This window comes from Balaenoptera acutorostrata, chromosome 13 (assembly GCF_949987535.1).
Source record: "Balaenoptera acutorostrata chromosome 13, mBalAcu1.1, whole genome shotgun sequence".
Classification (NCBI taxonomy): domain Eukaryota; kingdom Metazoa; phylum Chordata; class Mammalia; order Artiodactyla; family Balaenopteridae; genus Balaenoptera; species Balaenoptera acutorostrata.
The window spans coordinates 28835924-28859327 of NC_080076.1; the positions used below are offsets into that span (position 1 = coordinate 28835924).

General features: G+C 44.2%; 1 protein-coding gene across 1 annotated transcript in view; it reads right to left on the reverse strand.

The window, feature by feature from the left end:
• Positions 1–9768: 9768 nt before the first annotated feature.
• SLC14A2 (solute carrier family 14 member 2) overlaps positions 9769–23404 on the reverse strand; it is a 57211-nt gene continuing 43575 nt past the window's right edge. The window contains exons 11-19 of the mRNA XM_007197181.2: positions 22124–22206; positions 20907–21066; positions 19896–20085; positions 19447–19575; positions 18368–18560; positions 15704–15851; positions 14935–15069; positions 13805–13854; positions 9769–10839 (exon numbers count right to left, since the gene is read on the reverse strand). Of these exons, the coding sequence (XP_007197243.2) occupies positions 10639–10839; positions 13805–13854; positions 14935–15069; positions 15704–15851; positions 18368–18560; positions 19447–19575; positions 19896–20085; positions 20907–21066; positions 22124–22206 (1289 nt within the window). The 3' untranslated portion in view covers positions 9769–10638. The remainder of the gene's footprint in view (positions 10840–13804; positions 13855–14934; positions 15070–15703; positions 15852–18367; positions 18561–19446; positions 19576–19895; positions 20086–20906; positions 21067–22123; positions 22207–23404) is intronic.

The window sequence follows — 23404 nt, forward strand, 5'->3', positions numbered from 1 at the left end:
TGTAAATCAAAAGAAAGCTGGAGTATCAATACTCATATCAGATAAAATAGACTTTAAAATAAAGTATGTTACAAGGTACAAGGAAGGACACTACCTAATGATCAAGGGATCAATCCAGGAAGAATATATAACAATTATAAATATATATGCACCCAACATAGGAGCACCTCAATACATAAGGCAAATGCTAAGAGCCATAAAAGAGGAAATCGACAGTAACACAATAATAGTGGGGGACTTTAACACCTCACTTACACCAATGGACAGATCATCCAAACAGAAAATTAACAAGGAAGCACAAGCTTTAAATAACACAATAGACCAGAGAGATTTAATTGATATTTATAGGACATTCCATCCAAAAAGAGCAGATTACACTTCTCAAGTGCACATGGAACATTCTTCAGGATAGATCATATCTTGGGTCACAAATCAAGTCTCGGTAAATTTAAGAAAATTGGAATCATATCAAGCATCTTTTCTGACCACAACTCTATGAGATTAGAAATCAGTTACAGGGAAAAAAAACATAAAAATAGAAACACATGGAGACTAGACAATACATTACTCAGTAACCAAGAGATCACTGAAGAAATCAAAGAGGAAATCAAAAAATACCTGGAGACAAATGACAACGAAAACGCGATGATCTAAAACCTATGGGAGGCAGAAAATAGCAGTTCTAAGAGAAAAGATTATAGCGATAGAATCCTACCTCAAGAAACAAGAAAAATCTCAAATAAACAATAAAACTTTACACGTAGAGGAACCAGAGAAATAAGAATAAACAAAACCCAAAGTGAGTAGAAGGAAAGAAATCATAAAGAACAGAGCAGAAATAAATGAAATAGAAACAAAGAAAACAATAGCAAATATCAATAAAACTAAAAGCTGTTTCTTTAAAAAAAATTATTTTATTTATTTACTTTTGGCTACGTTGGGTCTTCGTTGCTGCTCGTGGTCTTTCTCTAGTTGTGGTGAACAGGGGCTACTCTTCATTGCAGTGCGAGGGCTTCTCATTGTGGTGGCTTCTCTTGTGGAGCGTGGGCTCTAAGCGTGTGGGCTTCAGTAGTTGCAGTGCGTGGACTCGGTAGTTGTGGCTTTTGGGCTCTAGTGCACAGGCTCAGTAGTTGTGGCACACAGGCTTAGTTGCTCCATGGCATGTGTGATCTTCCTGGACCAGGGCTCGAACCTGTGTCCCCTGCATTGGCAGGCGGATTCTTAACCACTGCACCACTAAGGAAGTCCTAAAAGCTGTTTTTTAAAGAAGATAAACAAAATTGATAAACCTTTAGCCAGACTCATCAAGAAAAAGAGAGAGAGGACTCAAATCAATAAAATCAGAAATGAAAAAGGAGACGTTACAACGGACACCACAGAAATACAAAGCATCATAAGAGACTACCACAAGCAACTCTATGCCAATAAAATGGACAACCTGGAAGAAATGGACAAATTCTTAGAAAGGTATAACCTTCCAAGACTGAACCAGGAAGAAATAGAAAATATGAACAGACCAATTACGAGTAATGAACTTGAAAGTGTGATGAAAAATCTTCCAACAAACAAAAGTCCAGGACCCGATGGCTTCACTGGTGAATTCAATCAAACATTTAGAGCAAAGTTAACATCCATCCTTCTCAAACTCTGCCAAAAAATTGCAGAGGAAGGAACACTCCAAAACTCATTCTACGACGCCACCATCACCCTGATACCAAAACCAGACAAAGATACTACAAAAAAAGAAAATTACAGACCAATATCACTGATGAATATAGATGCAAAAATCCTCAACAAAATACTGGCAAACAGAATCCAACAGCACATTAAAAGGATCATACATCACGATCAAGTGGGATTTATCCCAGGGATGCAAGGATTCTTCAATATGCGCAAATCAATCAATGTGATACACCATATTAACAAATTGAAGAATAAAAACCATATGATCGTCTCAATAGATGCATAAAAAGCTTTTGACAAGGTTCAACACCGGTTTATGATAAAAACTCTCCAGAAAGTGGTCATAGAGGGAACCTACCTCAACATAATAAAGGCCATACATGACAAACCCACAGCAAACATCATTCTCAATGGTGAAAAACTGAAAGCATTTCCTCTAAGAACAGGAAGCAGACAAGGATGTCCACTCTCACCACTATTATTCAACATAGTTTTGGAAGTCCTAGCCACAGCAATCAGAGAAGAAAAAGAAATAAAATGAAGCCAAATTGAAAAAGAAGTAAATCTGTCACTGTTTGCAGATGACATGATACTATGCATAGATAATCCTAAAGATGCCACCAGAAAACTACTAGAGCTAATCAGTGAATTTGGTCAAGTTGCAGGATACAAAATTAATGCACAGAAGTCTCTTGCATTCTATACACTAACAACGAAAGATCAGAAAGAGAAATTAAGGAAACAACCCCATTCACCATTTCAACAAAAAGAAGAAAATACCTAGGAATAAACCTACCTAAGAAGGTAAAAGACTTGTACTCAGAAAACTGTAAGACACTGATGAAAGAAATCAAAGATGACACAAACAGATGGAGAGATATACCATGTTCTTGGATTGGAAGAATCAATATTGTGAAAATGACTATACTACCCAAAGTAATCTACAGAGTCAATGCAATCCCTAACAAATTACCAGTGGCATTTTTTTACAGAACTAGAACAAAAAATCTTAAAATTTGTATGGAAACACAAAAGACTCTGAATAGCCAAAGCAATCTTGAGGGAAAAAAATGGAGCTAGAGGAATCAGACTCCCTGATTTCAGACTATACTACAAAGATACAGTAATCAAGACAATATGGTAGTGGCACAAAAACAGAAATATAGAGCAATGTAGCAAGATAGAAAGTGCAGAGATAAACCCATGCACCTATAGTCAACTAATCTATGACAAAGGAGGCAAGGATATACAATGGAGAAAAGACAGTCCCTTCAATAAGTGGTGCTGGGAAAACTGGACAGCTATATGTAAAAGAAGGAAATTAGAACACCTCCTAACGCCCTACACAAAAATGAACTCAAAATGGATTAAAGACCTAAATATAAGACTGGACACTATAAAACTCTTAGAGGAAAACGTAGGCAGAACATTCTTTGACATCAATCACAGCAAGATCTTTTTTGACCCACCTCCCAGAATAATGGAAATAAAAAAAAAAAGAAACAAATGGTACCTAATGAAACTTAAGAGCTTTTGCACAGCAAAGGAAACTATAAACAAGATGAAAAGACAACCCTCGGAATGCGAGAAAATATTTGCAAACGAATCAACGGACAAAGGATTAATCTCCAAAATATATAAACAGCTCATGCAGCTCAATATTAGAAAAACAAACAAGCCAATCAAAAAATGGGCAGAAGGTGGGGCTTCCCTGGTGGCGCAGTGGTTGAGAATCTGCCTGCTAATGCAGGGGACACGGGTTCGAGCCCTGGTCTGGGAAGATCCCACATGCCACGGAGCAGCTGGGCCCGTGAGCCACAATTGCTGAGCCTGCGCGTCTGGAGCCTGTGCCCCGCAACGGGAGGGGCCGCGATGGAGAAAGGCCCGCGCACCGCGATGAAGAGCGGTCCCCGCACCGCGATGAAGAGTGGCCCCCGCTTGCCGCAACTGGAGAAAGCCCTCGCACGAACCGAAGACCCAATACAGACAAAAATAAATTAATTAATTAATTAAAAAGAAAATCCTTAAAAAAAAAAAAAAAAAAAAAAATGGGCAGAAGGCCTAAATAGACATTTCTCCAAAGGAGGCATACAGATGGCCAAGAGGCACATGAAAAACTGCTCAACATCACTAATTATTAGAGAAATGCAAATCAAAACTACAATGAGGTGTCACCTCACACCAGTTAGAATGGGCAGCATCAGAAAATCTACAAACAACAAGTGCCAGAGAGGGTGTGGAGAAAAGGGAACACTCTTGCACTGTTGGTGGGAATGTAAATCGATACAGCCACTATGGAGAACAGTATGGAGGTTCCTTAAAAAACTACAAATAGAACTACCATACGACCCAGCAATCCCACTACTGGGCATATACCCAGTGAAAAGCATAATTGAAAAAGACACTTGCACCCCAATGTTCATTGTAACATTATTTACAATAGCCAGGTCATAGAAGCAACCTCAATGCCCATCGACAGATGAATGGATAAAGGTGATGTGGTACATATATATAATGGAATATTACTTAGCCATAAAAAGGAACGAAATTGGGTTATTTGTAGAGATGTGGATGGACCTAGAGACTGTCATACAGAGTGAAGTAACCAGAAAGAGAAAAACAAATATTGTATATTAATGCATATATTCGGAATCTAGAAAAATGGTACAGATGAACCAGTTTGCAAGGCAGAAATAGAGACAGAGATGCAGAGCACAAATGTATGGACACCAAAGGAAGAAAGCTGGCGATGTGTTGTTGTTGGTGGGATGAATTCGGAGATTGGGATAGACATATATACACTAACACGTATAAAATAGGTAACTAATAAGAAGCTGCTGTATAAAAAAATAAAATAAGATTCAAATTAAAAAAATAAAATAGTTACTCTTAAGCATTTTATTATATTTGCAAGTAGCTATTGAAGTAAAAAAAAAAAAAGCCAGAGAAGGTCTGGTCAGTGGAGTGTGGAGCTTAGGCATGGGTGGGGTTTATGTGGGGGGCGGAGCCTATGTTTAATACCCACATTGCCCGAAAAGGCGGCCCTGGAGGGGGTAGGGGGTGGGGCTTAGTCTCAGTTCAGCAAGAGGGGCCCAGGAGTGCCTGGAAGCCAGCAGGCTTCCGGGGGCCCAATTGGGCAGGGGAAATGTTAGCTGTGCTCTCCCCTGTCCGTCTGAGGGTCCCAGGCCCCTGCGGGTCCCTCCAGGCATGGGAGCCCCTCCCCTCTTCCAGCCACCACTCAGGGGCACAAGTCTTGTCTGGTCTTCACTTCTCCTCCCCCTCACTCCCCCCAACGTTCTACTCTGTCACTCGGGGGTTCCTCCCATCTCCCTGGGTGTTGTGGTACCCCACCAGCGTCTGGCAGGTGCCCTAGTTTTGGGAATATGCAAACTCCACGTCTTCCCACACCACCATCTTGACCCCAGGGGTTCTTAAGTAGCCTTCACATGAACACTGCTTTGAGGCAGGTACAGCCCTCATTTCGTAGACAATGAGCTGCAGGCTCTGAGATAACCTCCCAGCCTGTAAGGACCGGATTCAAAACCAGGCTCATCTGAATTCACAGCTGGGACCTCTTCACACCTACCTCCTGACTCACCAACTAGGTATGATGACTGTAGGAGGTATTGTGAATTTATTATCTTTCTCGTAGGTTCGTGATCTTTCTGAACTCAGTCTATATCCTCAATTCCTACATCTTTCATTTTTGGAAATGTTCTTTCCCACCTTTCTGCAATCTCAACAGCGACAAAAATTTCCTCTTATTTCTACATTTCATCAGAGATTCTAAAACATTCTAAAAGAAGAAATAAAACATACGTTCTTTACTATTGTTCTTTTAGGGGTTAAAATATGTTCAACTAATTTGGAGGCAAAGTGCAAAATCTTCATATCTATATCTATCTATCTATCATCTATCTATTGTCTATCTATCTAACATCTATCTACCTATCTATCTATCTATCTATCTATGTATTTTTATCTATCTATCCATCTATCATCTCTCTATCGTCTATCTATCTATTATCTATCATCTATCTATCTATTATCTATCTATCCATCTATCATCTCTCTATCGTCTATCTATCTATTATCTATCATCTATCTATCTATTATCTATCTATCCATCTATCATCTCTCTATCATCTATCTATTATCTATCTATCTATCTATCTAACATCTATCAGTCTATCATCTCTCTTATCTATCATCTATGTATCTATTATCTATCTGTCATCTATCTGTCATCTATCATCTATGTATCTATGTATTTATGTATGTATCTATTTATCTCTCATCTATCTCTCATCTATCATCTATCTATCTGTCATCTATCTATCATCTATGTATCTATCATCTGTCTATCTATTCTCTATCTATCTATCATCTCTCTTATCTATCATCTATGTATCTATTATCTATCTATCTATCTATCTGTCATCTATCTGTCATCTATCATCTATGTATCTATGTATCTATGTATTTATGTATCTATCTATCTATCATCTATTATCTATCTATCATCATCTATCTATCTATCATCTATCTATCTATCTATCTATCTATCTATCTTTCTTTCTATCTATCTATCTATCTATCTATCTATCTATCTATCTATCTATCAATCATCTATCTATCTCAGTTTGTAGTGTGGTCAGAATGCTTCCATATGCTAGTGGAGGTAGATGGGATGCTCTCAGGCTTTGCAGGTTGACCCTGCCCAATTCTGGGTTCACTCTGAGGCTCTGACAGGGTTGAGCAGAGCACACGCTATGCCCCACCCCTTTTATAATTTCTTCTGACAGAGAATTGAGTTAATCATGTGGCTTAGTCCCTCCATATTATCTTCTTGGTCTGTGCAAGGCCCCTCTCTTGAATGTATGAAGGTCTGTATGTCTTTTCATTGTTATACTCCATTCTCTTTTCTCTCTCACATTCCAGTGTACCTCTTTTTTTGTTTGCATGCTTGCAAAATATGTATTGTTTTGTGTGCATGCATTTTAAATTTATAAATGGGTATGATTATAAATGTCATTTTCCCCTTTATGCCAGCACTATGTTTTTAAGATCTATCCTCACGGCTCTATGTGTGGTTCTGGCCTTCTACCTGCTGTGCTGGCTCCCTGGTGTGCAGCACCCCACTCGGCCTCTGCCCTCTCTCCAGCTCTCTGCAATGCAACCAAGGCTGTGGTGAACAGCCCCGCCTGGAACTGTTTATACTCTGGCCAGGAATTTCTGGGCCACAAGGTGTGTAGATACTCAACATGACTGAATTCTGAGGACCTGCTCTCCAAATGGCAACAGTGTTCAATTTCCCACCAGCATCTCATGAGGACCCCAAGCTTGCTCCATGAGTGCCTTAAAAGAACATCTGTTCTCTATCTGAGAACACATTTTTTGGGGGGTGTTGAGTGGGAAGGTTTGGAATCCTACATGTACATAAGAACTCACACTTATTAATTGTATTGTTCATAGCCCTGATATCTCTGCTCACTTTTTGTTCTCTTGATATATCTGTTTCTGAGGTTTTGGTAAAATCTTAGCTACAATTATTAATTTGTTTGTTTCCCCCTGCAGTTCAGTCATTTGTTGCTTGATGTATTTTGAGACTGATTGTTTAGGTCACAAGTGTTGATGATGAGTGTGTGCTCTTGGCTTATTGTTCCCTTTACATCATTCTTTGTCCTTCATTTTTGGCCTTTAATTTCACTTTTCAAGGTATTATGGTTGATAACCTAGCTTTCTTTCAGTCTGGATTTGTTTAGTATATCTTATTTCATCCTCTCGTATTCAAACATTTATGTCTTTCTGTTTTAAATGTGTTTATTGTAAATAGCAAATTGTTCAGTCTTTAAAAAAATGCAGCCTGAGAGTCTATGTCTTTCAGTGGTGAATTTAATAGTTAACTTTTTTGGGTCAATTACTGTCATATTATGACTAATTTCTACCTTCTGCTTATTTTTTTGTGCTTGTTATTTTTTTTTGGAAGGGGAGACTTTCTATAATATTTTACTTCTTTTTTGCTTTCCATTGCAAAGAGAATTTTCCTCTGGTTTAAAATTTATAATTCTGCTTTTGTTCTCATGGTGGTTGCCCTTATCACCCATGTTTATCCCTCCCTGTGAACCTTGTAAACATACAAATTTTTGTACAAGCTAAGTACTCTAATAGGCTCTCGTGTCTCTTCCCCCACCCACCCTGCCACCATCATTTGATATTCCAGTTCTAGGTCTATTTCTTCTGTTTTCCCCCTTTGGTCCTAATAAACAATAAACATATTTTATCACCTTACACTTCTTGTGTCCTTTGCAGCATTTCCTGGTTTCATTTTTCTCCTTATTTGGATGCTTCCACTCAGAGTGTTTTCAATACAGGCTTCTGTGGGTAAATCTTATGCTTGAGAACACTTTTGTTATTCTCTCAGATGCCTCCTGTATGTAGAGTGGCATCCATGTAGCGTCGCTGGATTGAATATTTTGGCCCTAGCCTTGGAGTCTCTGGTTAGGAAGCCTACATTAGTTCCTTCTCACCAAATGTGTCAGTGGTGTGCTGGGGAGCTGGCCATCCGGGAAAACAAAGCTCAGATTTGTAATTTCTGGGGTGTAAATACTCCCACCCTCTCCGATTTCCAGCTACCAAGGTGATGTCACTAAGTGTGGCACTGGAGGGATATGCTCACTTGAGTAACCAGCTTTCAGGAGCTGGTTGGAGCTGTCTCCCCTCTCCACTGCTGACATGGAATTGAAGGGCTGGAGGAGAGGAACTACTTTGGTAGCCTCTAGACGTCATACATTTCGTAAATCAAATTCTTTTATCCCATCTATTTCCACCTTGCTTGGTATCCTGGGCCAACTCAACTTGCTTTATAGGTGAGGATATTGAAATACTTAGAACAGCTGAATGGATTTGTTAATGGTCGATAATCAGAATGGCATGCATGTTGAGGGTTTCCTGCTCTTAATAAAACCAGATTATAACACTTTGGTGGAAAATGCATGAAAAGTGGTATTTTAATTGTCCTATGTCATCACTTAGAGGTTCTGGGGCAGCTGAGTGAGCTGTGAGCATAAACAGCTTTCTGGTGAAATTCTCAGATGCTTGATCCTCAGACAGCCATAACTCACTGGTCATAAAAATAGAGCCTGAGACGTTCTTGGCCTCAAGGTGTGATCACAAACTCAGAGGTAGCCTCTGGAGTGTGACTTGTTCCCATTTCCTATGTGGGGCATTTGTTTCCAGCGAGAAGTGTTCTGTTTTTCTGGAGAAGCCATAATTAGCTAGATATAATCTGGAAGAGAAATAGGCAGCCAAGTATTCTTGGGCTGATGGAAGAGGGCTGGGATCTCAGGGCTGACAGAGGAAAGAAAATATAAACGTAGACACCAGCTTTTGCTAAATGATGGATTTATAGTTTGTCCGCTCCCCCTTGTTTCCTTCCCTCATCTCCCGCCTTATGTCCTCACCCCACAATGCTAACCTGGAATGGTGCAGGGGGTGGGCACTGAGGCACTATAAGTGGTTCACCCCTGTCTTTTGGGGGAGGGATGGGAAGGCTGAGCCACGTGGCTTCCCACAAAGGGACACTGTGTTTTAGGAGCTCAGTGCTATAACCAGAGCAACTAAATAACAAGAGTTACTGGCCATTCAAGAAGGGCTGGATTAGTAATTTTAGGGTGCAAGACTATCCCCTAAGAAATGAGATGGGTTGCAACAACTTGCACTTCAACTGAAACAGAAAACAATGACCATGGTCATTTCTGTATAATTCCCTTTGTAAGCAAATCAAACCTTCTTCGGATAACTTTCAACCCACCCTCCTCTCTCTCTTTTTTTTGTTTGGAAGAGGTATCTTTTATTGTTTTGGACTTTGTGTAATATAGTCATTGCAGTGAATACATAGCTGTTTCTTTTTCAGTGTTAAGACAGAATGGGTGGCAAGTGATTCTGTGGAAAGAGGTAAGAATGCATTTTATCTATTCATCTTTATCTCTTTTCAAACACATCCTTGACCATGGAAAACCCCTCAAATGAGCACGGTGTGGACAATGTAGGTGAGCCCCATTTTAAGAAAACCCTGACACCAACTTGCAACCTTAAACATTTAATGAGAGTATGCTTATGAATATTACAAAAGGAAACACATTTGTTTAAAATATGATTTAAATGTTGAAAAAGATCAGTTTTATCTGATGACATTTCTAGTAATATTTGTTACGTAAAGGAAGGCATGTTGGCATTTCCAGTGAACTTATGTTCCTAATTCCAAGTCTGGAGAACATCTCATGACTCAAGAATAAATCTCCATACAACATTAAAATTGTCCTGCCTCTTCTCCAGATAGCCCTTTCATCTCTTACTTAAAGTAATTATTTATCGGTCATGCTGATTTTGTCAGTTTATAGAAAAGAGAAGAATCAATACTTCTGAGCTGGAAGGGACTGTAGGGTCCCTCCTCGTCATGAAACCAATAAGAAATTGAGGCTGAGAGGGGGGATGGACCCACCCAAGTGGTTGGAGTTCACTCATGGCAGAGCTAGGGGCAGACCTGCCCTTTTGCCTTGTAGACTGATTTCCTGACACTACGTCACTGCATTAAATGACTGAATTGGCTAACAATGTCACCCATCTCTGTCCCCTTCCTGGTGAGTTCTCTTTAGGGGTGTGGCTTATTTTGCAAAAGAGAGAAAATGCCCCACAAAGGGAGCTCTTATGGAGTGAGCTATAAGGTCTAAATTAACCATGTTTTTGATAAGTATTGTGCATCTTAGAACAGAGAACTTCCTGAATAGGGACTGCACGCTTATTTCCCTGTTCTTGGGAATAACTGGGGTATAGGCTTGCTTGGGGGCAGAATCACAGAACAATCAGAAGGAGAATTTAAGTGGCCTTCAGCCTGGGGACCTGGACAGCCTGCTGAAGGCTGAATTTACAGTGACATGTTTTGGAAAGGGCAACTTAGGACACATCGTAGGCCTGGTACTTTGTGATGGTTGATGCTCTTCTGTTTTTCTCCTGGGACAGGTAGTAGATTCGATTGGCCTCTGGGTAGGTGACTTTGCTGAGTGGGAGCTTGTAGATGGCCGGGTTGTTGGTCGTCAGGAGCAGGAAGGTCAGTGCCGAGAGGCAGAAGGGCCAGGTGCAGGGTGGTAATCCAAACTGGGGGGAGGGGGATCACAAGAGAAGCCTTGGTTACATCAGATGCCTGTGCTCGTCTCATCAGCCCTTCACAATCACCTAGGGTCCTGGGTGGGGGAGGGGAGGCTTTGTGGGCACTGAGCAGAATAATACTTAATTCATGAACAACATAAATCAAATCGTGCCATTGGGGTCAGTCTGCATTGTAACAGGGAACACATATTCTTCAAAATGCAGCTGGAGCCCTCTTATAATATGCCTTTATGTAGAAGCCATATTTTGTCTTGGGTGTCTAGCCAGGCTCTACCTCCCACTCTAGGACTTGTGGCCATTCCCCACCTTCTCCCAAAGCCCCTGGTGAAGGAACAGCATCGGCAGCCATTTTTTGTTCAAAACCTTTTTCTCTTTGGTCACATCTGCTTGCACTAGAGATAAGCACCTGACACAAATGCAGCTTCCCATAGGCAGGCTACCTGGGAATAGAATCCCTGTCTTGAGAATTTGAGCTAAGAGATACAGAGACTGTGTCCAAAGACTCGATCTGAAAAAACTAGAGAGCCAACCAGTGCTGGGTGGATATTTGGGGGCCTCTGTGCAGCAGAAGAAACCCATCCCAGAGAGACAGAAACAGAACAGACATATGGAAAGAGGCAGAGATGTCACATCCTAGCCCCAGGGAGCTGGAGATCAGGAGTAGCTACCTCTCTCCTCAAGGGCTCTCCCATTCCCAACAGCCTTTCTCATGATGTTCCCTGTTTTTTATTCCTTAAGATGCCCTGAGGCTTTTAAATACCCCTCCCCACTCTTCATCTGAGATAACCTGGATAGCTTGTTAGCAAAGAGCCTACAAATTCAACTATGAAGCAGATCAAATCAATGCCCCTTCTCCCCCAAACATCCTTTTATCATAAGCAGTAAAAGCCTCAGGGAGTACCATTGAAGGAATGATGCCAGTTGGTGTGTGTTCAAAGATGGCCCTGTTGGGTGGGACTTAAGGAGGAGCAATGACAGCCTGGTACCAGAACTGTAGCCTTAAGGAACACCCATGACTGAAGAATTCCACTCCGTGAGTCTTACCAAAGCCCTGCTAAGACTGCATAGGGTGTTTTGGAAAGCATCTCCTCCAAGTCCTACAGTGGGAAGGATGTGGGCTGGGAGTTTCACAGACCCAAATCCAAATCTCAGCTCTGGTTACCTTGTTGGAGCTATTTCCTCTTTCTGACAACTATTTCCTCAACAGCAAAATAAGGATAAAGATATCTACTCAGAGTTGGTGCCTACTGCATACTAAGTGCTCAGTAAATGGTCCTCAGTTTGTTGTCATTGTCGTCAAGCAGAGGGCAGTGCTGTTGAAGATAACGGGGCTGCACATGCAGGAGCCGATTAGAAAGCAAAATTGTGCGGCTCCTAAGTGCCCTCTTCTGTGGAGGCTTGAACGGTCTCATAAATGTCATTCAATATTTTTATATCCTGTTCCTCAAGGAGACTGGAAATTCCTTCAGAGTGAATTAATAGCCTGCACTTTTTTTGTGTCCCTGAGAGTGGGCAGTACAGGGTCTTAAACATAGTAGGCACACAGAAAATAAACATGATTTTGTTTTGAAAAATGTCTAGGTAGAGTGATATAACCTGTAACTTCTCTGCACAAGATGAAGGGGCCAGTTACCCTGTAAATTCCTATGATCAGGAACCAAAGTGTCCCGTCTGCATCCCTTCTAGTACCTTGTCCAAGGAAGGCACATGACACGTATTTACTGGATGGACAGTTGGGTGAAAGGATGGGGGCAAGACGAGGTGGGAAAGCCTGGGGCAGACAGGAGCCTCAGAGGCCAGGCTCCATCCTGTTTCTGATGGTCGGCTATCTAGCCCCAGCTTTAATGTATCTCATGGTGGGGACTCACTACCTTAAGGTTTCATTCATTCCGCATTTCTTGAGCACCTACTATGAGCTGGGCACTATAATAGGTACTAGAGATAAAGATAAGAATACAACCAGGCCCCTGTTCGGAAGGAGCACAAGGACTGAAGGTGGAAGAGGACTGGTGTGTACTAGACTTGTCACAATGTTGTCAAGTGTCGTAGCAGATACATACACAAAATGTGATGGGGCCCAAAAGAGGGACTTAGTCCACTGGGGGACACAGGGTGGTATTAGGGAAGTCCAATTCTATTGCTTAAAAATTTCTTTCCTATGCTCTGTCCAAACCACCCAATTCCACTGAAGATGAAGGAGGGATTTAAACAGGGGTTAGTGGAATGCCCATCTCCACCTTCACCTGCTGGACCACCGGGACTTTTCCTGGCTGCCTATGTGAGCTGTGCCTTGAACCTTTATGGAGGGGGAGGCATCGACTGTAGGCTGAGCCCTGTGCGCTCTGCGATGGGGCCAGTGTCCCTCCTGTGTGTGTCGGGGGCTGGGCTGGCCATGTGGCTCCCCCGACCTCACACACCACCTGCACTGGGGCTCAGACAAAGAAGGGTTCTCAGAGGGCTGCACAGGCCCTCAGCCGCCAGCTCTGGCTTCTCTCGGGCTTGGCTCCTTGTCCTCCTGGAAGCCTTGCCTCGTGACTCCTGACTCCCTGGTAGTTGCTATGGGGTGAACAAAGATGTACACTGGCCCACAAGCTACTTGGGTAGATGATCTAGAAACATAGGAATAAAATTAAATATGAAGATTTAAAACTAGCTGTAGAGGAGTTTGATTTACAAGAAATTTACAAGAAATGAGTCTGATTTACAAGATAATGCTCTTCAGACTGTCCTTCTATACAGAGCCCCACTGGCCCACTGACCACAGGATCTGACTGACCAGTGTTGACATTAACACTTTTGAGGCGCAGCTCTTTCTGTCTGCGGCTGTGGAGGAGGGAAGCGTGATTTGAGACATGAGGGATGGATTGGGAAGGGGTTCCTGGAGGAGGGGTTTGGGGAGCTGAGAGAATACAGGGGAGGGTGCAATGCACATTCCTAGCCCATGTTGACTCACCACAGATAATACGTTAGCCAGGGCAGCACCCAGATAGGCTGCAAACAGAGCTGCAAAAGAACCAAGAGATAGTCAGGTGACTAAGAGTGCCTCGAGTTTACATATTCTCTCCTCATACATTTTATGCCACAAATGCTATCTCTCAGGTTAAAAAAAATCGAGTTATGTTTCCATTGTTGGCAGCTTTGAAAAGTTTTAAATTCCATGCAAATTCTGGCACAACTAAGACAGCAGATGAACTTTGTTAAAAAGGACCAGAATTTAGCTGTTACAGTTCTCCTGGGTCCTACCACCTTGCATTCTAGCAAAGGAACATTTAGGAGCATAAACCATATACGAACATTTTACTATATAGCCAAGGCACGTGAATCCCAGAACTCCCTGCTGTGATATTTCATCACAAGTTATTAATGTAATATGGGTTTCCAGGGAGGAACAGCATTCTTTAAGCTTGAGGAAGACCAAATACACCTACTGCCTCATCTTCTGGGCTTTGTGTGTGGAGGGTACCACTAGGCTGGCCACTGGGAAGACCCAAGTGCTGGTGAGAGTTGAGTTTCCGTGAAAACGGGCCACAGTAATTGGGCTTTGCTTCTGAACTCTCACTTTCTCCACTAAAGGCATCCCAATGGTCCCTAGGATATTAACAACAGCAAAGCTTTATCAGAGAGTTACTGAGTGCCCTGACCACAATCTTCAGCATTCCTACAAGCATTATTTGAAGGTTAATGTTTGGGCGCATAAGGTTAGCTGCTGTATCTGATGTAAACTGCCCAATTCCACATATAAAGATTAATTTGCATAAGACTTGCTCTGTCGGTAAGTTCCAATCACCAGCACAGAAAGCAGCAATCACAGCAGACAGCCCACGGGCAACAACCGATCAACCTCCATCTGAAAACTCTGTCTCCATGTGGCTGAACACTTTGTGTTCAGTGAAAATAGTTTTCAATGCACTAACCACTAAATGACCATTCAAAACAGTTTAAAATATAAACTCTTTTACAAAGCAAACACATCCTCCCATTTATCTTTGGAGGACCAGCAGAATTTCCGCAGGGCAGTTTCCCTGTGGGCATAGACACCGGCATCATCTGAGGTGGAAAGGGAATCCCGCTGGCAGTACCCACCGCAGGCGACGGCGAGGAGGTGCGTCTGCCAGGTGATGACGTAGAACATGCCTCCTATGGCGATGCAGGCCAGCGTGCTGTTGAAGCCACACAGCCCGAAGTAGATGGAGTCAAAGGGTGTCGCGAGAGTGAGGGCTGAGGGAGAAGACAGGCTGAGTGCTGTGCGGGTCGCGTGGGCCCGCCCACCTGCCCCAAAGCCCTCCACAGTCCTCAACCCAGACCAGTTATTGACACGAAAGTATGTATAAAAAGGACTTCTGACTATTCAGTGAAAAAACATCTAAAGGAAACAAATGGCCTTAGTCACATGCATATCAGTGGTTAAGCTGGTATGGGTACAAGAGACCCTTTTGAGTAATGATCTGAAGTCTGAGTGAGCAGTCCAGAGAAGGCCCCTTCCCTGCCAGAAAAAGGCGGGTTAACGGAACCTTAATGTTCTCTAATGGAGGACAAATGCTTCTTATCGTGATTAGGGTTAAGACTTAAAATATAAACATGCCTGGAAGCAACTCCTCCCCAGCTTTTAATTTATACTGAGGTGGAAATGACTAACACCAGAGCCTTTCCTGAGGACAGCTTTTGCTCAGGGGAGCAGGAGGGCACCGGCACCCAAAATAGAAAGATGGGCGTAATGGAAGGAGGGAGAGTTTATGGGAATAAGCGGTGGAGCACTGAAGACGCATGACACCATTTTCTTTGGAGCAGGCCCCAGATACAACATCCTTATGGCCCATTAATAAGGGGCCCATTCATTAATAATGACACTAACCTGCTAACATCCCCATGGCGGATCCGATCGCAGCATGCAAGCAAATAAGAGGTGACGATATGAACAAAGCTATGAGGAAAATGCCTCCAGTCCAGGGGTTATCGCAGCCGTACACTTGGCCGATTCCAACAGGGATGGCTCTCAAAAGCTGCAGGTCCAGCAAGAGCACATGCAATTATGGAGGCAAAAGAGACAACTTGAAGCTGGGCTGGAAAAGATTTGGGGCCAAACCCTCCACACTAATATTTTGCAACAGTTTTCCAAGATATTTTCAAATAGGTTCACTCTAAAAGGAACACAAGATTTATTGTTTTAATCTTAAGTTCTTAGAACAGTAAGGGGTTAAAACATCATTTCCTTTATTTAGAAACATGAGTGTAAGGCACTAAACTCTCAGTGAAGAGAAACTGAATACTTCAAATGAGGGTGTTATTCATTAGAAATGTATAGATGTCTGACCAAAGTTGGGGTTGAAAAACTCTTGTAACATTTTTTTTTTAAGCTAAAAACATGACTAGAAGGTTAAATATTAGATGGAAAAACGGTCCTTTTTGTTTCCAAGAACAGCATGTCTGGGCTGTGGTCACATTTGTGCAGTCGTCTGGGCGAGCAGCTGGACTCGTATCCACAGAGCAGCCCCTGGGCAGGTGGTATCCTGGCACCTGCGGGTTTTATTGATAAACCTGTCACGTGGCTGATGGCGGAGCAGCCTGACGTGTCAGGCCGCCGTGTGTCTCAGGTAGCGGACCTGTGTGTGAATGAGAAAGGAAGGCCAGGGTCCAATGTTGGGTGGGCACTTGCACACGTACTCTGGAGTTTGGGAAAAGGATCCAGGGCACATGGGCTTCCCCAGCGACTGAGATTGGCAGTTCTTCCCTCAGCCCAAGTCGTCTGAGGACTCCTCCTGGGGTGCAGGGGAGGGAGGTCCTGTAGCTCCAGGGCCCTCGCCCCACACGAGAGTGTGCAGGGACAGGCCTGCAGGGTAGTCTAGTGGGCAACCCTCTGGGCTCCGTCCCCCGTTATCCCAGGACAGAGAACAGGACTGGGCTCCGGCATCGCCATGGGGGATGGCGGGACAGGCAGAGAGTTTTGTGCAGAGGCAGTGGTGCTGTGTCCTCTGGTCCCCAGCCAGTTGCACCCTCCAGCAGGCTCTCCCCTCGCCAAAGAGCAGAGGAGCTTGTGGGGCCTCAAAATCATTGGGAGGTTTAGACCCTCTCTCTGACATCTACCACTTGTTTCCTCAAAACTCAAGGCTCTAGTTATAATTGTCAAAATGACAAAACATACTCACTGTTACCATAATCCATTCAAAATTGGCCAGAAAGGTATTTCTTAAAGAATAACCACCAAACATTGAATTTGTCTTTCCTGGAAATTTGGGGGTTCTAAAGCATTTGTACAGTATTTTCCATTTTTTTCATTTTTACAAAATTCCTAGTTATCTTTTCAACTGAAAATGTGGTTTGGAGGATGCAAAATATCTTAAACTTGCCTTTTCTACCATCATTTCCCCATAGCACGCCAATTAGAGCAATTCTGACTTCAAAAGATACTGACTGGTTGAATATCGTGAAAGGGAAGCCTGAGGGGCTGAACTGCTAACAGCACCTTTTCTCACCTTTGGCTCATGAAGGTACACACACACACACACACACACACACACACACACACACACACACACACATCAACAAGGATGGAGCTAATGTGAATATGTCTCTTCCTAGATAATGCGTCTTGGACAAATGCAGGGCTTTTTCTGCCCTGCCATGCTGCTGTCTCCTTGAACTGTTCAGAGAAACTATGCACCATTATTTCGGACACAAATTCCCTTCAACAAGCCCAGGTGGCTTTGTGGTTAGATGATGAATTGCCAATAACAAAGTTCCGAGTGAGCTCTAGTCTATGAAGTCATTTAGTGTAACAGAGAGTAGGGGGACCTCAGAGAAAATGTGCCCAGTTAGAAAAGAAGGCTGATGGGCATAGTTCTCCAGGCTAACTTAACGCTTTTAGAGTAGCTTCTTATTTAGTTTGGCAGACTTCCAGCGGCCAGCAGTATATACAGAATACTTGCAAAAAGCTTAAAAATCTCTGTTATATAGATATTTCTTAGCGGAGCAACACCTGTGCTTTAAAGTGTGAGGATGCCCCAGAGAGCAAGGGGAACCAGCTCCCCAGGCTGGAGCAGAGACTTGTCGAGCCAACAGATGGCAGTGTGTGTGATGTGGACGTCTTCAATGATTCAGCAACATTGAATGAGAAGAAAAATACACAGAGTCGCTTGGATTGAAACTGGAGTAAAGCATCAAAAAGGCTTAACAAAAAAAAGATAGAAGAACCCAAGTCTAGGAGTCAGGAGGCGGGAGTTCTAGTCTTGACTTTGCTCCTCACTAATTAACCATGTGACCTCAGGCAGTGTCTTAACCTGGCCTTAGTCTCTCCCCCTGTGCTATGAGAGGACAGTGTGCGGCCAAAAATGGCCTTTTTAGATCTTAAAAAGAGGAAAGAAAAAGCTGGTGGCTAATGAGATATTGAGGTAGAGTGTCTCGCACCGTATAATTGGTAACAGTTGTTACTCATGGATGTTTCTGACATGCAAAATAAATAAATGCCACTTTAACACTGAGTTTGGACAGATGCTGCCCTTCCACCTTCCACGATACCTACCAAGGGCACTTGGACCTCCGACCAGGTGATATTGGGCATGGAGGAGGAGGGCTGCAGCAGCTTCGTGGGGAAGAAGAGGTTGTAGTGGCCCGTGGCTGCCAGGTACAGGGTCACTGCGATGTTGAAGGGCAGCGTGAAGACCGGGAGGTCCCACTTGCTGAAGATGGTGCCCAGGGCACTGGAGAGGATGGGGCTGAGGGCAGAAGCACAGGAGATGCTGTTCAAGATGCCCCCTGGCCCTGACACTAGACTGAGTGGGTTTAGGGGGCCCCCTGTGCCTTCCCAGGGAAAAGCAGCTGGCTGGTTCCCTCTCCCAGCCTGACTGGCCCTGGGCAGCTCCTCCCCTGGACCTCCTTCCTCTGCCCCTGCACAGCAACAGGGTGGATGCCAGACTCAACTTCAGAAGGAGGGCCTTCAGGGGAGGTCCTAAGGCAGGGAGTCCCAGAGCTTCCCTGAAGAGCCGCCTGGCTCCCACCGCAGGCATGAGGAGAGAGCACTGGCTGCAGAAGGGGCTGGTGGTGAGGGGAACCACATTCGTTCAATCATTCAACGCATGTTTGTTGAGGAACTGAGAGCACTCCTGGCCGGGGTGCCCTGTGGTTTCTGCAGGTGAGGGAGGACCTGGAGCCTGGCCGTCTGAGGGCTCTGGGCAGGGCTGGGCCTGCAGCCCACACTGGGAGGTTGTCCCCGTCTGGTCAGGGTGCCCAAGGACAGGGCAGCACTGGGGGAGCAGGAGGGACGAGGAGATTTCCAGACACTGACAGGACCCCGTAGTATGGCTCTTGACCTCTGTGGGCCTCAGTTCTCTTCCCTGTGCTCTGCTGGAGTAGGACCAGGGGCTCTTAGATCTTACAAAAATGAAGAGTAAATGAGGGTATGTAACGAGATGCTGTGTACAGATCACCTAGCACAGTGGTGCTGTTGCTGTATAATGTCAGTAATTATTTCTAGCGGCTGTTTCTGATGTGCAAGCTAAGGAAGTGCTGCTTTAAACTCCAGTTTAGACAGACAGTCACGGAGTTGGGGTAGAAAGGCTGGCAGCCCTTGATCTACACCCACAGCCTCAGAAGCAAACTTACCAAGACACGGACATCACGATGACGGGGAGTAGAAGCCACCAGTAATAGTCGCCTTTGTCCGAGAACACAGCCATCAGCAGCCCCACCAGCACCCCGTTGTAGCCGTGAAGTCCGGCTGCGATGGCGGACCTGGGGGGGAGGGCTGGTTGAAGGAGGGGTTCCCCGAGGCCTGACGCAGGGCACTGCCTTCTTGATTTTCCTTCTGAGTCAGGCTTTTCTCAGCTGGAGCCTGACCACACACACCTTCAAACTATCAACCCTTCACAGTCCCCTAGACAATGTGTGGTTGTTAAAAGGAACCAGGGAATGGTTGTTTTGAGTTATTAGTGACCTTATTTTGAGGGGTTTCTGAGCCGGGAGCCAGGCGGTGAGGATGGGAGGCTGGTGAATGTCCCCACGGGGAGCTACCTCTGGTCTCAGGCCTGGACCCTGGGTTTCCTGGGACTTACTTGTCCTGACTCAGGCTGAGGGCTGTCAGGGTGGACACCACGGTGCCCAGGCAGCCCGAGATGGCCCACCAGGGGTTCTGGACGAAGAGGCCGAGGACGATGAGGATGCCACTGAGGGGGTTGTTCACAAACATCACCTGGGATACGCCCCGGAGGACCCAGCCGAGGAACTGGAGCACTGGGGATTTGTCTGCAACGGAACCAGCCAAGGGGTCAGTCAAGGCTCAGGTGTTACAGCTCTAGGCGAGGCCCCAGAGGGCGAGGGGGTGCGGGAAGCTGGGCATCCAAGGTGGGTTCAGCTCCCTGCTGTCACCTGCCACAGAGGAGGGTAAACCAAGAACCTGAGGGGGCATCTGACTGCCCAGAAAACCCTTCAGACCCACTGAGAGCTGGCTGTGGTCTTCAGGTTGTCATTCAGGCAGTGGGTACCCTGTGCGACCTGTGCCCCCGTGAGAGTGGCGTGAATTTTCAAGAGGAGGGATCCAGAAAGAAAACTCTTGCAGCCCAGCAGGCATCAAACCCATGGCCTGAGGTCTGGAGGATTGCTAACGGGAACCTATTGGAATCGTAGACACGGCTCTCCCATGATCCATCTCTAGGGCAGGCATTTTTCTAGAATGCTGGCTCTAGAATCCCAGTCCTACAATGTGACGTTCTTTTTTTAAAAAAATTTTTATTGGAGTATCGTTGCTTTGCAATGTTGTGTACAATGTGACATTCTGAGGGGATATTTGAAAGCGCATGACTGTTATGTTCAGAACTGAGAGCTTGCACACCTACATGTATTGGCACTTACATCCTGAGAGACTGCGTGTCTGTCATAAGAGTGAAACTCCTAGCCTACCCTATCCTACTCTATCCTATCCTACCCTATCTTATCCTATCCTATCCTATCCATGGAAGTGGGACTCAGTCTCATCTACAGAGATCTGTACAGCGTGTTTCCTGGGGGACGACCAGAGGGGACGTTTTTAGGGTTAGGAGCAGGGGCTGCTCTCACGGAACCTTTACCTTTAAGTCCCTCTCCGCACTCCTTCATCTCTCCTGTGATGTACCCGAGGGCTTTGCGGACCCTCTTCCCGCTGGCAGCCAGGGAACTCTGAATCCAGGAAGTCTTGGAGATGCCTGTTTCCACCTTTATCTCGGAGCTCTTCTCCATGGTGTCCAGATCCTGTCCACGGACAAGAGACGGGCAAGAAGCTCCCACATTCTGAGCCTCTCACACTGAGGAGTGACTTGCTTGCTTGGGGACAAGCTAAGATCTTCACTTGGTATTTAGTGAAATTGCTATTTAATCATTTTAGTTTCTGTAGACCAGAATATCTTTTGTTTTGTTTGATCTTTTACCTCATTTAATATGGGCAACAGCCTTGCACAGTCAGCCATCTGTATCATCCGTGGATTCAGCTAACTTCAGGTTAAAAATATTCAGAAAAAAATTTCCAGAAAGTTCCATAAAGCAAAACTTGAATTTGCTGTGCACTGGCAACTTTTTACATAGCATTTACATTGTACTTACAACTATTTACATAGCATTTACATTGTATTAGGTATTGTAAGTAATCTAGAGATGATTTAAAGTATTCCAGAGGATGTGCGTAGGTTATATGCAAATACTACGCCATTTTATGTAAAGGATTTGAGCATCCACAGATTTTGGTACCCATCGGGGGTCCTGGAACCAATCCCCCATGACTGCAGTATAACAAGACAATATATTTATCCTCATTCTGTGGATGAGGTCTCAGGCATGGATGAAGAGGTTCTCATTTGTAAAGGGTCAAGGTCAAATGATAGAATTTAGATTTACCCACAGATTTTTAGATTCTTTTTTTAAAACAAATATTACTTCTACTGTACCATACTCTTTCCAGAAGAAAGTATCCCCTCCCACCCCAGCATGCCTAGTCTTTAAAATTCAACTGTCCATAAAATTAAACAAGTAAATGCTCTGTTTTGAAAATTGGCACCAGCTTATTTCCTACATGCTTGAATGCTGGATTCAGAGGAAGATGGATAAGAAATAATTAAAATAAAAGAAACGTGAAACTTTATAAAGTAAACTGAAAAGTAGACATCTTTATCCCACATAATTGTGCTTCTGGAAATATGAACTCAAGAAACGTTTGCCTAAATCAGAGGACGCCTTTTCTGGACCTCAGCTCTCTACCTTGCTGCGGACTCGGTGATGTGGGTCCTGCCCCTGATTCGGGCCACTCTTTACTCACCAGCAACTCGACCGTGGGCTTCCGGTATTGGTGGGGAGAAGGGTCTTTGGTGCGCCTTTCCTGGTGTTCACCTTTTCCAAATACTGGAGTTGGCAGGGAGAACATCATCCGTTAGGACCCCTACCCTGGCACCTTAGCAGCAAATTTCCTGCAAGGCTCAAGTTGGAATACTCAGCACTTTCTACCCCACTGAGGATGCCCCAGCCTCTGTGCCTGGGGCAGGAGGACCCCCTTCTCTGCTACTGCACACACCCAATCGGGTAAGCTCTTCGGGGAAAAAATGCACATCTTCATGTAAATTGGACATTTTACAAGAATTTAGGGAATTCAGAGACTCAGCTGACTTTTAGTTAAGAGGCTCTGATCTTGGTCAACTCCCCTATTTTTTAGGTGAGGAAACAAAGCTGTCTGTGAGCCCTGAGCCCAGGGTTCTTTTCCCACATGAACACGAAGATTGGTATTTATGAGGCATTATTGCTCATAAAGCATTAAGCTGGCTGAACCATAAGAGGTCTGTGTTCAAATTCTACTACAACTCTTTCCAGCTGGATGACCTCAGCTGTTTTGGTATTTTTAGGATATATGTCTTAGAATTTTAAGTATTTTAGCAGCAGCTTCTTGTTGGATTAAGACAAGTGATATCCATGTTGTCACTTGAAACAGATTTTGGCATGTCCTTGTAATTCTAGAACACTGTTATTAAGTGGCTTTGAATGTATTTTTCATTATTACAAGATAATTTATTTGTAAAGGTGAGTAATTTCAGAAAGGTTTTAAGTATCATGAAAGAAGGCCCTTGGAAGTTTTGCTGTTTATGCTCTGGTGCCCTCTTGTGGTCAAGTGTGAGAATGGCTGTCTGGGCTCAGAATGCCCCGTATCTTCAGACAATTGGCCATTCTGTCTGCATTCATGAGGTTTCAGGGCACCTAAACACTAGAAGAGATACATCAATGGCTCTGTGCTCCCCCATCTGAAGGAGCAGGGACTGCAAATACCAGTGTGGTTGGGAAGTTACACTATGCAAGAGAAACAAATTAAGGAAGTTTGAAAGGAAGCGTAGGAAGCAAAGAGGATGACTCTAGACTCTGAGGCTAGTGTGTTTGATATCCTGATGGATTCTCTGCTTCTGTCCGAAGCGCCAGCTCTTCAGCAGCTTCCGCTAACCCGCCTCCCAGGCTCCTTTGCGTGGGGCTCTCTGCTAGGCCCTCTTTCACCCCAGCCCCCAACCACTATCCTAAGAATATGTTTGCAGGGAGATTAACTTTTTGAGGCAAACTATGC